This window comes from Rhinichthys klamathensis, unplaced genomic scaffold (genome assembly GCF_029890125.1).
Source record: "Rhinichthys klamathensis goyatoka isolate OS25496 unplaced genomic scaffold, OSU_Roscu_1.1 h1tg000036l_1, whole genome shotgun sequence".
In the NCBI taxonomy this organism is placed as follows: domain Eukaryota; kingdom Metazoa; phylum Chordata; class Actinopteri; order Cypriniformes; family Leuciscidae; genus Rhinichthys; species Rhinichthys klamathensis.
Genome location: NW_026606584.1, coordinates 9,846,799 through 9,863,710, shown reverse-complemented (window position 1 = coordinate 9,863,710; position 16,912 = coordinate 9,846,799). Strand labels below are relative to the sequence as shown.

The 16,912-nt window shown below is 36.7% G+C and overlaps 1 protein-coding gene across 30 annotated transcripts in view; it reads right to left on the bottom strand.

Moving 5' to 3' along the window:
* Positions 1-16,912, bottom strand: part of kif1aa (kinesin family member 1Aa) — an 86,281-nt gene that overhangs the window by 23,497 nt on the left and 45,872 nt on the right. For 10 of the 30 annotated variants that reach the window (XM_056246292.1, XM_056246293.1, XM_056246294.1 and 7 more), the window contains 17 exons: positions 16,604-16,683; positions 16,385-16,491; positions 16,214-16,294; positions 15,018-15,198; positions 14,851-14,923; positions 14,652-14,742; positions 14,386-14,534; positions 14,104-14,282; positions 12,700-12,837; positions 6,928-7,046; positions 6,183-6,268; positions 5,778-5,913; positions 5,032-5,194; positions 4,844-4,934; positions 4,639-4,757; positions 4,473-4,528; positions 1,534-1,642 (listed from right to left, as the gene is read on the bottom strand). In XM_056246292.1, coding sequence (XP_056102267.1) covers positions 1,534-1,642; positions 4,473-4,528; positions 4,639-4,757; positions 4,844-4,934; positions 5,032-5,194; positions 5,778-5,913; positions 6,183-6,268; positions 6,928-7,046; positions 12,700-12,837; positions 14,104-14,282; positions 14,386-14,534; positions 14,652-14,742; positions 14,851-14,923; positions 15,018-15,198; positions 16,214-16,294; positions 16,385-16,491; positions 16,604-16,683 — 1,958 coding nt within the window. Of the gene's footprint in view, positions 1-1,533; positions 1,643-4,005; positions 4,225-4,472; positions 4,529-4,638; positions 4,758-4,843; positions 4,935-5,031; positions 5,195-5,777; positions 5,914-6,182; positions 6,290-6,927; positions 7,047-10,799; positions 11,112-12,699; positions 12,838-14,103; positions 14,283-14,385; positions 14,535-14,651; positions 14,743-14,850; positions 14,924-15,017; positions 15,199-16,213; positions 16,295-16,384; positions 16,492-16,603; positions 16,684-16,912 lie in introns of all 30 variants that reach the window. The other 20 variants (XM_056246271.1, XM_056246273.1, XM_056246275.1 and 17 more) reach the window with 7 other exon arrangements.

The following is a 16,912-nucleotide window of genomic DNA, read 5'->3' as shown; positions in this document are numbered from 1 at the left end:
CGCCCTGGCCGCCCGAGGGGTCTTCACCGCCCTGGCCGCCCGAAGGGTCTTCACCGCCCTGGCCGCCCGAAGGGTCTTCACCGCCCTGGCCGCCCGAAGGGTCTTCACCGCCCTGGCCGCCCGAAGGGTCTTCACCGCCCTGGCCATCTGGTGGACTGTTTGCTTCGCCCTGGTCGCCCGATGGACTCTCTGTTTCGCCCTGGTCCCCGGTTAAACCCTCACCCCCTGTTCCTGTTTCCCTTCATGGACCTGGCCCACCATGATCCTCCACCGTTCCACCTCCCTCCGGAAGTTTTGTGTTATCTTGTACTATGTCTTGGAGCGTCTGGTAGCCGCTCCGTAGAGGGGGGGGTTATGTCACAGTGTCTGGTTGTGTTCCCTTGTTTGTCACTAGAGGTCCTCGTTATCACGGTGTCCTTCACTATTGACTTCATTTCCCAGCATTCTGTCTGTCACTGTCACTCATCAGTTCATTGCACTCAGCTGTTCCCCCTCATCATTGTTCCCAGCTGGTCATTGTTAGTCTTGTTAGATCTGTGTATATATTCCCTGTTTGTGTTAGTATGTGTACGGAGTCGTTGTTAGATGTCACCACTTCCTTGGTCGGTTTTCTTGTTGGTTTGTGTTTTGTTTTCATGTTTGGTTTGATAATTTGGCTTTTGACCCTTGCCTGGAAGACTACGATTTGGATTACCCTTATATTAATAAACTGCTGCTATTGGATCTTCTGTCCCGTGTGTGTCGTGACAAATTCTGGTCCGCTGTCTGTGCGCACGAAACTGGCATTCGTCTACCTGTGCACACGAGTTGTGTGTGTGTCACAGAGACAGGACATTCACAGACAGCACTTTCTCTTTTGTCTTGTCGCGCTTTAATGGTTTAAAAGCATTTGCATGAATAAGAGTGTGATCATATAATGTAAGATAGTCAAAGGATGACAGAAAAAACTAATGCTGCGTTAATTACGTTAAATATTTTTTAATGTGTTAAACTGAAAACATAATCGCACGTGTTAACGAGCTAATTTTGACAGCACTAATATATTTAAATGTATAAATATATGTGTGTGTGTATATACAGTATATACACACACAGATGTATCTATAATATAATATGTACACACATATATCATGTAAACAAAAAAATGTATGTTAGATGCGATTAATAGATTTGACAGCAATACATTTAATGCATCCTTGCTGAATTAAAGCATTTCTTTCAAAAAAAAAAAAATTACTAAACCCAAACTGTACATATGTAAAGTGTGTAAAATGTCCTTTGGGAAGAGTTGTAAAGTGTCTAAAATGATTCCTGATGGTACTGAGAGCAATTATATGAATGAGAACAGGTATGATTTCCTTTATATCATGATCTAAAAATCAATTAAAACATTTTATACGGATTCACTGGATATCATTAATTTTACAGACCACACTGAAGACAGTAATCGATTTTTACAATCTATTCTGCTCAGACTGAATCAGTTAAATTTCATTTAAAGGGAAAAGGTCAATGTTTAGACAAGACACTTACTCTCCATTGGCCTCTAGCTCACAGATTTCAAAGAGGACCATCAGGTCGTATTTACAGTGGCACGGTCCTGCTGTGGGTCGTGTGAGAGCTGTCAGTTTGGTGGCAGGTACTATGCAGAAAATAGAGAAAGAAAGAACAACAAAGAGAGTCAAACCAATATTGAGTTAATCATAGATCAAAGTATATAATAATTCAAAGGCAGATGAGAGGGATACTAGAGTTTCACAGGAGAGAGGAAGATATGGATCACAGTATAAAAGGAGGAATAGAGAATATAGTTAGAGAGGACCAGGAGTGTGAGATCAGGGATCCGATGTAAAGGCACACTGCTGTTAAGATGAATAAAGTCAAGTGAATAACAGTGATCCCTGAACATCTGCACATGCCAAGCAGAATTAAAGGGATAGTTCACCTCAAAATGAAAATTCTCTCATTATTTTCTCACCCTCACATCGTTCCAAACCTGTATGACTTTTTTTTCCCTTCTGTGGAACACAAAGGGAGATTTTTCTTTATTCTGTCCACTTTTTTTCAATGTAATGAAAGTTAATGAGTACTGGGACCAAGCACCAAAATGACAGCAACAAAAAAAGCATCATATAGGTCTCATAAAAGTGATTCATACAAGTCTTCTGAAATCATACGATGGCAGCATATTGAGTCAGTGAGTTGAACTAGAGAACTGGATCTGTTTGATTCATTCAGATTTTGTGAACTAGATCAACTGATTTTTTGAAAAGATATGAAAACACTGAAAGAAAGCAGACTTCTCTACTTCTCTCATGTGCTTGTATGGAGAATATATCGTGTGGCTTCAGAAGACAATTATGCTGCTTTTTTGTAGTTGTTTTGCTTTTACTCATTTTCTTACATTATATATAAAAAACAATTGCTCAAAAATTCACCTTTTGTGTTCAGCAGAAAAAAGCTAGGTTTAGAATGAAATACGACTAAATGACAGAATTTTAATTAAAGACAAACCATTGAATATGACACATAAATAGACAAGAAAACTAACAACGAAATGCCTAATAATAATAATAATAATAATAATGACCCAAAATGAATATCCTGCAAATGTTTAGAGACCACTGCATCATCAAGCTCAGTTTCAAGTGACAGAACAACCAGTTTTACTCATGCAGTTACACAGTCTTATTTCGGTACTATTCATCAATTTATTTCTGGTGAATGATGTCATAGAGAAAGACCAGAATTTGTCCATCTGCTTGATAAGGTTTGTATGGAGAGGCTGAGGGAGAGAAAAATACATACACCCACACACAGTATTAACAGGCCGAAACACAGTCCCTGGAACAAAGCGTCCTTCAGTCTGTCAATGCAGGGATTTTGTGTGACTCCCGATTGGAGGAAATGAGTGGACACTGCATAAATATCACACATGTTTAAGTATAACATGTTTAAGAAATAACAAGAAATATATTATGTCATATTTAGTGCTGAGCAACGATTAATTGCGATTAATCGCATCCAACGATAAATCGCATCCAAAATAAAAGTTTGTGTTTACATAATATGTGTGTGCACTGTGTTTAATTATTTTGTATATATGAATACACACATATGCATGTATATATTTAAGAAATATTTGCATGTATACATTTTTACATCATTTATATTATATATAAATATTTTATTTACAAATTACACATTTTTCTTAAATATATAAATGCATATGTGTGTATTTATATATACAAAATAATTATACACAGTGCACACACATATTTTTGGATGCGATTAATCATGATTAATCATTGCCCAGCACTATTATATTATATTATATTATATTATATTATATTATATTATATTATATTATATTATATTATATTATATTATATTATATTATATTATATTATATTATATTATATTAGTGTTGACAAAAGTACAGACTTCGGTACCAAGTCGGTAATGAAATTTAAAAAATGTGACGCTTTGAGCACTGTTGAGCGGAATCATAAACACATCTGATTGGCCATTGTGTTCACGAGCTCATCGGATATGTCTGTGATTGGCTACAATGATCAAAGCACAGGAGCGTTTGACAGCTGATAGACACCTGCTTTCAAATGCTCCCGTGTGTATCTGTGTAAGCGCTCGCTGAAGAGTGTCATTGATGTATATTTACAACATGTTTTTGAAGCACTGATCATTGTAGCCAATCATTGTAACATATTTGATGAGAGCTTGAGTACAATGGCCATTCCGAAGTGTTAACGATTCAGCTCAACAGCGCTCAAAGCGTCACATTTTTACATGTTCAGTATCGACTTGGTACCGAAGTCTGCACTTTTGACAACACTATATTATATTATATTATATTATATTATATTATATTATATTATATTATATTATATTATATTATATTATATTATATTATCAGTGCATTAGACTGACGAGAGGTTCAGTTTCAGGGACATTCTTTGGCCTTAAGCACTCAGAACCATTACAGACCCGGCTTCTGCGCTTTTATTACTGAACAGATAGACATGGGCGGGGCCGGCAGTCTGGCTTGCTCCTCCCCCTCAAGGAGGTAGGAAACAGCCACGCCTGCTGCATTGAGGGCGTGGCTTGACAGCGAGTCCACCAGAGCCCCATTGAAGACCTCTGGCAACAGGAAGCGAATCAGGTCCATGTTCTTCTCTCGATCAGGAGGGGTGTCGTTATCTGCGGCTACACCCACCACCAACAACATAAAGACTGTGACATGGGCACATGGACCCAAAACATGAAAAAGCAACATAAAACAGGCAACACAAAAGACGGAGAATATGTGCTAAACAGCTTCAGCCTCAACGTGATTTGGCAGGAAACATTAACCAATCGCAACTGCTTTATTTTTTACAAAACATGCAGTGGCCTATGGGGTGAAAGGGGGGGTTTCAATGTTAATGGTCATAAAAAATAGTCATTGCTCTCACCTGGTTTGGAAAGAGGCATGACTCTCGGGAACTGCCGTCTACATGGGCGCAATGGACTGAAAAAAGAGATCTGGCTGTCATTTCAGTATAACTTTGATGGATGAATTCGGACATTTGTAGCATGTATTAATCTGATTTGGAAATAATAAATATTGCCAGGATCTACCTAATGAGATCCTTGCAGAGCGCAGGGAAAGGCTGCTTCTGGTAATGTCCAAAGACTTCAAACACAATCGGCTGAGTCTTTATGTACTCTATAAAGGATTTAGTCACTTCCACGGCAATCTGGAAAATCGAAGAAACAAGTGTTTTACCCTCAGCTTAATAAAAACAGTGTGACGTGGTGCTCTGAGTTATAGTGCAAAGCTTACATTCTGCACATGATAGAAGCCAAGTGGTGGACCACGTCCAGTGTTCTTCAACGGCTCTGTGGAAAACGCTTCATCGTGCCTGTGAATAAAACTACAAACGAGGAGTTTAATGCAAGTATATTAGATTTAGAACAATGACAAATGTCCACTAGTGGAAACAGACTTCACAACAGGACTGAGGCACTCACTTGAACTGGCAGAATATGTCTGCGTACTCTGCGGATATGCTTGATGCCTGCAGCACAGTAACTCTGAATGTGAAGACTTCTCCAATCCTCAAGTGATCCAGAGCGCCGTCCAGTATGCCATCAAAACCTGTTTTTACAGGGCTGTCCAACTCTTCTGGGTTAACTGAAGAGCACATGAAAGAAAATATGTCAATTTAAAATAATATGAAAACTATATGGGAAGCTGACATATAGATTCAGACTTCAGACACACAAACTCGTAGGTCATGTTTCCACTTACAAACATTACCATTCAAACATTTGGGGTCAGCTTCTTTCTTTTTTTTTTAATTAATACTTAAATGTGGCAGTTAAGACATTTATAATGTTACGAAAGATCTGTTTAAAATAAATGCTGTTCTTTCAGACAAACAAAATAATGGTTTCCACAAAAATACTAAGCATTTTAACCTGTTTTAACCTGTGATAAGAAATGTTTCTTGAGCATATTAAATATATTAAAAAAGAAAACAGTTATTTTAATTGAATTTTAATACTATTTTAAAATTAATGTTTTAACTGTATTTTTAATCAAATAAATGCAGCCTTTGTGAGCATTAAAAACTCAAATACATTAAAAAAAAATCTAACCAATCCCAAACCTTTGAACCGTAGAGTACATGTTTTTCTATACATTTAATAGTATATTTTGAGTATGATGATCAACATTTTCTTTGAAGATGTCCTGTATGTTCCATATTTCTTACCTGCACAGGTATTATTGTTGACTTCATCTGCTGAGAGTCCCATCTCTGCATTCTGGCCCTCACCCTCCACAATTCGGAGCTCTTCCTGAGAAACACCAGCACAGGAAAGACCAGAAGTACAGGACTCTGACTGGAACTGCTCAACAGGAAAGAGAAACACTTCAAGTAAGTTGCCATATGAATATCCATGTTGACCAAGGAAAGCAGGTCACCAAGTGTCATGGTTCTCACGCTTTTGACCAATTCATTTATGTGATTTTCCAGGGCATTACAATAAATCTTCCAGCTTTTTGTAAAAATATAAGTTTGTACAAATGTAAATTTGTAAAAAAAAAAAAATTAAATTATTAAGCTCTCACTCACAAGGAGTATTTCCAGGCATTACAAATGTTTTAATGTCAATACCTTCTCAAACTGTTGGTCCTCAAAAGAAATCTTGGCAGTGCCTGACTGTCGGACACTAGAGCCATAGTCTGGTGCCTCTTCATCAGCTGGAGGAAAAACCAGAGCACCTTCACATCACTTCCTCAAGAAGTCACACACAGCTTGCCCTTTATATATACAATATACCCTCTAACCCCCAAAACTTTTCCCTGTTTCCTTAAACTAAGGATTCACAATATATATATCGGTACGTATCGGTCATCTACCATTAGAGAACGTTTTAATTTATTGTATATTAAATTGTGCATGCTCATTTTCTATATTTTAACATTTAGTTTACCTTTGCCATCATCTAACTCACTGTAAGTTAATATTTAAAAACACTATTAATTTAAATATAATCTTTAGCAAATCTCATAAAGTACAGCTATTTTCATTTTGTATGTTGTGATGCCTAATATATATATATATATATATATATATATAAAACAGTGTAGAATTTTAATATCGACTATTTATTTGTTATCAACTATAACCCGATAATATACATATAATATATGTCTTATTTGAAATACTATATGTCTTAAATACTTAAATACTATCTTACATCTTTATTATTATACGTCGTCTCGGTATGAGACAGAATTTAATATCGGTGAATCCATATTATTACCATCCATAAATATCTTTATCTAGACAAAGAAATGTTATATGGAAATATGTGCCCCTCTACTCACCAGCAAGACACTTACAGTCCTAATCTTACCTGATATTGCTTGTACAGCTACTCTGAGGAAACCTTTGACCTCTCCCTTCTCATTGACAATGGCAACCCGATGTACCAGGGGCACAGGATAGAGCAGATTACTCAAATACACAAAAGCCCTAAAGGAGAGAGGGAAGAAGAAAATAAGAAAAGGTACAAAGTATCAAATGTACAGCGAACAGGACAAACAAAACATTGATCAACATATACACAAAAGCAGGCACTGCTGTGGCCCTGGACAGGATTATTCCTTACAGGATACATGATATAAAACAGGGAGGTGTAGAGTATTTTCATCTGTTTATATATATATGTGTAAATGTTGGGCGAGTTTAAGGAGCATGGGACTGAAGTGAAGATAAATTTTATAATTTAAAACTATAAATAAAACTGAAAAATGTACTATACTCTACCGTTCAAAAAGTTTGGAGTCAGAGAGATTTAAATAATAATAATACTTTTATTAATAATAATACTTTTATTCAGCAGGAAAGCTTTAAAATTTCAAAGCGAATGTTACAACAGATGTCCATTTCAAATAAAGGCTGTTTCTTTAAACTTTCTATTTATCAAAGAATCCTGGGGGGGAAAAATTATCCACAAAAGCATTAAGCAGCAGAATGGTTTTCAACATTGATAATAAGAAATATTTCTTGAGCAGCAAATCAACATTTTAGAATAATTTCTGAAGGATCATGAAGACTTGAGTAATGCTGCTGAAAATTCTGATCAAATAAATGCAGCCTTGGTGAGCATAAGAGAATTCTTTCAAAAACATTCAAATATCGTACCAACCCCAAACATTTGAATGGTAGTGATGAGAGAAATAGAAATGAAAAAAATACATACTTAAGATTCCACACTATTTCTACTGTAGGTCACTAATCAAATAAGTACATATGAGAATCACACAAGACGTTTTGGAACAAAACATTCAGAAAATTCGTGTTAATTGCTGTTAAACTGATATTATTATCATTATTATAATAGTTGTAATTAAAAATGTAAAACATTTTTACTTAAACACAAACTGTCCTTTTATATAGTCTGTGCATGAGTAAATATGTTACATGGAGTGACTCAATATGTTTTTGTGCAAATGATTGTGGGGTATTTGGATAAGGAATACATCCATGATCAGAACAAGAAATACGACTGTTTGTATGTTCCAAAACCTTGAGATTGACATTTCATATACAGTAATTGATTGTCACAATTAACAGTTTTCCATCCATTTGATATCAAGGACTACATCGCCCATCTTCCATGGGTAGACACTGAAAGATAACAGTGCTGAAAAAAAAAAAAAAAAAAAAAAAGGGTTTTGGTGAGGTACAAAAAAAGCATGCTTATGACAAAAAAAGGTGGAAGCGGTGACATAAAATGTGACAGTACTGGACACTGCGAGCGTGAACAGACAATACCATTAGCAAACACCAAAAAATAAATAAAGATAAAGACACCAAAAAACAAAAGCGGCCATACTGTAACAGATGTGCAGTGCATTGCACAAGCGCAACTTAAAAGAGTGAGCCGTTTCATCAAAGGTTTCCATGTAAAAATCTCACAAAAAAGGTCGAAATACGGCATATGATCTCACATGCCCAGAAGAGAGACAGCTGTGCTAGAAACCAGCTCTTTCATCTTGAGATATGTGAACCCTCTGCGTAACCAAACTGCTGTATTACGGGAACCAATTAGTAAGTCATTACATTAATAGCTTTTTTCTCATTCATCAGACATTCATGCCATGTCACAAAAATCTGGTCTTGTTTGTTTCTGCGGTACACAAAACAAACAGCTAATATGACTGTTTGGAGATAGCACTTCAAAGCTGACGGAGCCCTTTGAAGAAGTGATGCGGTGCATGTAAAGCTGGGACACAGACCTTGACGGGACACGAGGGCCAAAGCTGTGCTGGATGGAGCTGCTGACAGCCAGCCAATTCTGAATTCAATTATCACAACTGTTTGGTCCAAATTGAAACCCAGAAGCTCAAGGTGTGTGTCTGCAGCGATCAGATGAAAGTCAAATGTATGATAATGGGAGAAGACAGGGTAAAGTCCAGACATGCTGACTAAAGTCCAGGAATCCTTCCCACAGGGGAAGACAAATCAGAAGAGATCTCTTTAATATCTTATAGCAGTGAGATGGATATCAAGCGGAGACTTGCTTAAGTCTCCTGCTTTTTCTCTTGATCAAGTGACCTTTGTAAATGTCTCCTCAAGTGTCATTAGCTATGTTTCCATCCTCCTATTTTTATGTGAGTTTTGGGATATTGCAAATGCTGGATGGAAAAGCCAAGATGCGCATAAATTCTAAAAATGCACATAAAATATGTATATGCACTCAACTGAGGTGGATACTTTTCTTTGTCCGATAAGAAGACAAAGCATTAACTATACTGGAAACGCATTTACCAAATAAATCCCTTGATGTGAGACAAAAAAACGTGCATGATTTTTCCTCAACAGAGGATGTGATTGGAAACCTGGACTAAAACTGCTGTCCAATTGCAGCAATTGTTGTGCCAATTTCCCAGAAAGTAACAAAAGAGAGGCTTCATTCGCTAAAGTTTTATGGCATATTCCAATTTTGTGCATAAGTTACATTTTTATCTTTGGATGGAAACATAGCTATACTGACAAATAAGAGTGGCCAAGATAAGGAAAGGGAAAAATCTTTAAACATTTTTTTAAATAAAAAAAATCTGGTTTAAAACATGCTCTCAGTTATTAGAAATGTAATTGTTGGTTTCATACGTTTTTGAAAAATGTCATGTGGTGTAACCATCAAATAAAAAGTAATAATACACCTTGAATATATTTACATAATATATTTTTGAGGTAAACATTATTTTTGGACAAATATCATGAATTATAAATTAATAAATGTTGTTGGGGAGATGCATCCCATGAGATTTTATAATCTGAACTAAATTTACCTCGCCAAAGGAAGACCAATTATCTTATATTTTAGGAGACTGTTTGACGTTTGTCATGAGGGTCTGCAGAAGCCTTTCTATTATATAATTTCCTGTTATATTTCTGTATCGCACCACATGACTTTAATTTGTTGGAAAAGGTTGAACAGAATCACTGTTTAAAATATATATATATATATATATATATATATAGTACTAAACTAATAATGTATATTGTACTAAACGTTGCATTTTATTATTATTAGATTTTCTTTTCAAATAGAGTTTTTTTTTTTTACTTAACTAGGATATCAGAACATTTGTCCACCCTGACATTTATCACGTCATTGACCCAAACACCAAAATCAGCAATCAACAGTCAGAGATCTCAATAGAAAATAGAAAATAAAACTCAACCATTCTCCCATGTCAATTTATTTCATAGCTAAATACTAAGCACTGTAGGTCAACAACAGTCTTATTTGTGCCTATGTTTATATTTCTCATTTCAAAGCCCACTAAGAAGAGTGTACACAGACTCCCAGCCATTATACATTAAATGTATTTTAAACTACAGTGTATGACACCAACAGAAACTGAAAAAAAAAAAAAACTCAAATTATCTCATTGTGTCTATACACTATTATCCTATTTGCATATGTCTGGCCTTTTTTCAGGTATTTGTTTGTCTATAAATGTGAGCGTAGTCATATGTAAACAAAAATCTCTCATATATATGTGTATGTTTGTGTGTATAGGCCTACATATGTGTGTGTGTGTGTGTGTGTGTGTGTGAGTGAGTGTGTGTGCGTGTGTGCGTGCGTGCGTGTGCGTGTGTGTGTGAGTGTTGTGCACATATAATGTTTAAAAGTCAGTGTTGTAAAACAACCCAGTCTCAGTGTGAAAGAGCTAGTTTCCTTTCCCAGCATTCTCCTGAAACCTCACCAACCTTCCCAATACACTGAACAATGGCGAGCGATCATAAAACGGGTCCTCAGTCTTGCTGGAGCTTCTGCAGAGCTCTCCCTCATCATCATCATCATCATCATCATCATCCTCCCCCTCCTCCTCCTCTAAATCCGAGTATGGGTCATCCAACAAGAAATCATCGTCCAAGTCATCCAAATCTGTCCCCACCTTCTTGTCCGGCCATGACTGGACCAGCTCAGTGAGTTCAGAGGTTGATGTGGGCTCAGAGGGGGTGGGGGAGGAGTTAGAGTCGCTCGCTTGCTCACTAAGGCATGTGGAGAAAAGGGGGTTTCTGGTGTAGCCAAAGACACGGGAGCCCAGTTAGTGTGAGGGGCCATCTGTCTATTTAATTGTTTCTGCTCGCAAGTGGGTAAGTAAAGACTTTTAATACGCCAACTTTACTTAGTTGCAGGGTAATGGACATAAAAGATATAAAAAAACCTAAAAAAAATCATGTGAACAGCAGCCTCTGTAACAGGATTCTGTTAAGATTGTCCAATATTACACTACTTTTCAAAAGTTTGGGGTCAGCAAATTGATCAGAAGTGATAGTGAAGACATGTAAAGATAAAGATAATGTTACAAAAGATTTATATTTCAAATACTGTTCTTATGAACTTTCTATTTATTAAAGAATCCTGCATTTTTTTTATACATTTCCACAAAAATATTAAGCAGCACAACTGTTTTTAACATTGCAAATAATTAGAAATGTTTCTTAAGCACCAAGTGAGCATATTAGAATGATTTCTGAAGTATCATGTGACACTGAAGGCTGGAGTAATGATGCTGAAAAAATTCAGCTTTGAAATCACAGGAATAAGTTACATTTTAGAATAGAAAACATCTTGTGAGAATATTTCACAATATTATTGTTTTTAATTATCGCCTTGGTAAGCATGAGACTTATTTCAAAAACATAAAAAAAAAAATCATACAGACCCCAAACATTTGAATGGTAATGTACATTTTATAGACATAGTTCACTCAAAACAAAAATTCTGTCATAACACAGTCATCATCATGTAGTTCTAAACCTGTTCTCTTTTTTCGAAACACCAAAAGTTGTACTTTTGAAAAATACCTTTTTGTAAATATCAGCCAACATTTTTGAAAAATATCATGCTCAATACAATGAAAGTGAAACGAGATGGGGGACTGGCAAGCCCTAAAATGACAAAAAGCACCATGAAAGTAAAAGCAGTCCATTCACTATTCCATGTCTTCTGAAGTCATACAGTCGGTAGCAAAAACCTCAACCAATACAGTTGTTACTTATTAAAGCTACCAGTACATTTTTTTAAATGTTCCGCAGAAGAAAGAAGGTAAGGTGGGTTTAGAACAACATGAGAGTGAGTAAATGTTGACGTAATTTTGATTGCAGTGTGATCTTTTAAGATATAGTAAAGGCAAGATTAAGAGTAAGTCATACAGCTCAGAAGTAGACAGGGCAAAAGGAAGCTTGTGACCTAATTTAGAAGTGCATGGAAAATCGATTTCATGCTCTTCTGAATAAAGCAGCATCAAAAATCTTGCACTCTTGAAAAGTGTGTGGGCAATAATTCCTCAGAGGAATAAGCAATATTACATATATCCTGTAGAGATCAGCTTTTAAACACAGTTTTTATTACATTTTCTCTTTCCAGCAGTTGTTTTGCCCTGCAATATACTCTACTATTACAAGAACAAAAACATAATGAGAATTGCTGATTCTGTTCTGCATAAAGGAAATGAATTCACTTTCAATGGGCCATTCAAACACTAGTGTAGTTTGATGAGAATAATGTTGATAATGTGGCCTTTATCTGAGGTGGCATTCTGTACTGAACACCAGCGGCCAGGTCTGTCTAGCCATGCTCTGAAGTAACCTTAAAACTCACCTTCCAACCAGACGGAACCAGGGAAACCGGTCGTAGAAGGGGTCGCCTCCAGTCAACACACTGTCACAGTCTTCAAGAGCATTGCTGGGCACCTCAGCAGCACGATCATACATCTCCCTCATCAGATCCAACCTCTGCCTGCAGGGGGCGGCATTATACATTATTTAGAATCTAAATCCTGGATACACTGTGAAACCCAAGGTGACTCAGCTGGGTTTCTCTTCACCTATGGACGTTTTTATGTTTTAAGAACTTGCCCTTTATTGCAAGTAACAGATTTGGTTTTTGTTGTCCTGAAACAACATGCCTTCATTTATTTTAGCTTCTTTTCAAACACTTTTTATGTATAAATTGTATTGTTTTACCCTTATCCTAGACTTTTAATCCTAAAATATGAGACTCCATGATTAAAATACTAAATTGTTATAATTGTAAAACTATTCAAATGTAAACAAAACATCAAATAACCCAACCATTTCAGTAATTATTGTTGAATATATTTCATAAAAATGTATAATTACTGTCCCTCAGTTGTTGCATCATTTACACCAAGACAAATAATAGTATCCCTAATAAAATTGTATTTAAATATAGTGGTTACTAATGAGTCAAAAGTGTCACACTGATATGAGATATGTGAAGAAACCCATTCCATGAAGCTCCCACCGCACAGTTTTTGTGCTAATATTAATGCCAGTGGAAGTTCTCTTTAGCTTTGGAATCAGCAGATTGTTGGCGACTCTTATGCACCGTGTTGCTCAGCATTCAGCGACCCCGCTCTGTGACTTTACATGGTCTTTCTCTTCGTGGCTGAGTTGCTGCTGTTCCTAAATGTTTCATGTTTCTGCTTTCCAATAATGCCACTTACAGTTGACTATGGAATATCTAGCAGGGATGAAATTTCACAAAAGGACCTATTGTAAAGGTGGCATCCTATCACAGTACCATGCCTAAATTCGCTGAGCTCTTCAGAACGACGCTTTTTTTTCTTTCTTTCAAATGTTTGTAAATGCAGACTGCATGGTTAGGTGCTCGATTTTGTACACCTGTGGCAAATGGGTCTGATTGAAACGCCTGCATTGAATAATTAAGTCCCAATTCTTTTGTCCATATAGTGTGTACACACACACACGCACACACATAAAATGCTAGCTATAAAATTAGCTGCATTAAAACAAACGAGTCTGCCTTTTTATTCCAAAAATGTTTAAAAGGTTTAAAATATAAAAAAAACATATAAAAAAAATAGACATTGAGATGTTGTGGAAATGACCACTGTACGTCCACTGTTGGATATTGACAGTACACAAATTAAACAAATTAGTGAGAGTGTGAAAAGTCTGCTTTGAAGGGGCATTTCTGTTGTTGAAGAAACGATATGAAAAAGCAATATGCAAAAATTACCTAAGCTTCTCCAGGGTCCAGTAATGTGTGGCTCCATTTTTCTGATCTTGGACTTCTACGGCCACAATGGTGCGAGGGAACGGGCTCTTCTCCCTGTCTTTAGCAGCCTCAGGTGGTAACAGGTCAGGCGGAAGTGGAGAGTAAAGTGTGTCCGTCAATAAAACAAACTGAAACTGAACCTGTAAGCGACATAAGGCTCAATCAGTTATGATGTTGTCATATCGAATAGGTTTAGCAGAGTGAATGCAGTTCTTTCTGGTATTATATTTCCAAAGCTTTCACCTTCTTCTTTAGCTCGACGCTAATGGCATTGGCCTCCTTGAGGAAGATGGCATTGCCCCAAAGCATGTCTCTTAGAGATGTGAACTGATAACATCTCCATTTACGGAAAGCCCACAACGCCAGTTCTGTCTCCCTCTCAGTCCATTGCACTATGGGTAAAAGAGATTGAATACAAGATGCTCGGGTGTTTAAATTTGGGTCATTTTGATTAGTTCAAGCTGTTCAAAAAAACGAAACAAAACTTGTTTCCATCACAATCTAGTCACCTTCCTCCTCAGGTTCTTCATCTTCCTCTGCTACATCAGGGTAACAACGATTTACCTGCTTCTGCAGTGCTTCTAGCCTGCTCTCATAGTCCTGTAAAAGACATACAGTGAAATATCAACACTAAAAAGGGTCATATTAAATACTACGGTAAGTTTGGAGTAAAGGAAACAAGTTGTATAAGCTCTTTATGTCACTTACTAATCTCTGTTGCTCCAATAGATTGTTGGCCTCTTCTCTCTCCTTGCGATACTGATCCTCAAGTTCCTGCAGTCTATACAAACGATATAAAAAAGGATATCAAGTCTAGAAACACAAATGTCACATTTGTTCACACTTGTTCTTGAATTTCCTCCATGTTACTTTACCTCTGATCCATTTCCTGTTTCATATCAATGCCCTGTTTGTCCAGGAGTTCTCTCTGAGCAAAGGCCCAGTCTACAGGCTCCATTGGGGTCTCAGAGCAGGGGGTGCGCTCACGTTCCTGACGAGCCTGCTCTGGATGGTTGAAGCGGAAAACATGGCTCTTGCCCAAAATGATTCGGTTCCCTACAAAAGAGTCAGTAAATACAAAGAAATAAAAAAATTGCATTAACACAGACTGGTTAATTCTGCACAGATGTGCATAAAATAAATATTTTAGAAATAATATAATAAAAATCACAAATAATCAAAAATAAATCAATGAATAAATCAAATCTTAAATCAATACAAGCATGCATGCATACATACTAGGGATGGGGAATCACAGGGTACCTCACAATACGATACGATACACGGCTCACGATACCGATAATATCACGATACAGCAATTCTGCGATAATCAATATATTGCTAGACAATCCTATAATGATACATCACGATATCTGTGAACTATGATAACTATGAAAACAAAATACTAGTGAAAAAGTTAAGTGCAGGTTTTCTCTCTTTATTCAAGTCCAAACTGTTAGAAAACAGCACAAAAGGTTTTTCAGACTGTAAATTAAATGGAACATTTTAAGTGAATTAAACATTTTCAATGAGATCAGGGTTCCAAGTGGCTTTGCATGTTCATGGTATTACCCATGCACTTTACTTTTACCAGACAGTATTGTATATTGTGTATTCTTTGTCGTTTTTGTTTGTCCCATTAATGGTATAAAAGCCAAAGTGGGTCCAGACTTTGGACTTAAACATCTTTGATTTTACTCACACTGCTGTCCGCCATCCCGTTAAAAAGCTCTTTTTCTTAAGCTTGTTAACTTATGTTCACGTTTCCCTCATTCATGTGTTGAGTGACACCTCTAGGAGCCATGAAGTAGCGACGCTGGAAGCCGGGAAATCTATTTAGCGCCTTATTTTATTAATTAAAATATCGATATTTGAGATCAGATATCAGAGTAACGATTCTCATATCGCACCGAGAAAGACAACGATATATTGCCCTATCGATATATTTTGTCCCACCCCTAATAAATATGCACACAAACACACACCAGCACAAACAAATAAATAATAGGAACCAAACCATATTGCTTAGAACAGTATTTCAGCAGGTGAGGGTAAAAAAGTAAAAACAAACCTGATCTGAGAACAGTGGGTTCTGTTACTCTCTTCCCATTTACATACGTTTCTGCTCCCTCACACGGCTCGAGAATGACAGCTGTAGACAACAGGAAGAACAACCATAAGGACTTTGGCATATACATGTACAAGTATGTGTGTTTTTACAGTAGCTGCATCATTGACAAACCTTCTCCCATTGGCCCAGTGGTGCTGGTGAAAGTGCAGTGTTCCTCTTTGATGAAGTGACCACTCAAAACAATGTCCTGTCTACTGCTGGCATCTTCTCTCCCCACCCTGAGCAAAGCAACACATCAAGATACCATAGTGCTAATTATACTGAACAGAAGCATATATGTGTGATTCACATGCACGATGGAGAAAACGAGAAGCTTGGATTGTAACTAACCTAGTAATTCCATCTTTGATGTAATATAGGAGACACTCAGACATCAAAGGATCTTCATTCAGGTTCACCAGGTGGGGTGTCTGTAATGAGGGGCCCAAACATACTTAAAATCAACTTTACAGACTCAACTATTTTTGCATTTCCAGAAAGAAATACCAGTGCTTGCAAGGCAGCAAATGACTAGTCTTAAAGTTTCAGGCAAGTTTAGGTTCTGGGCTTTGGTTCTGTGTTAAAAGTCAAAGTCTTGTTTTCTGTCAGATGTGTACAAGAATTAAAACAGATAAATCATTTATAATAAACATTGCAATA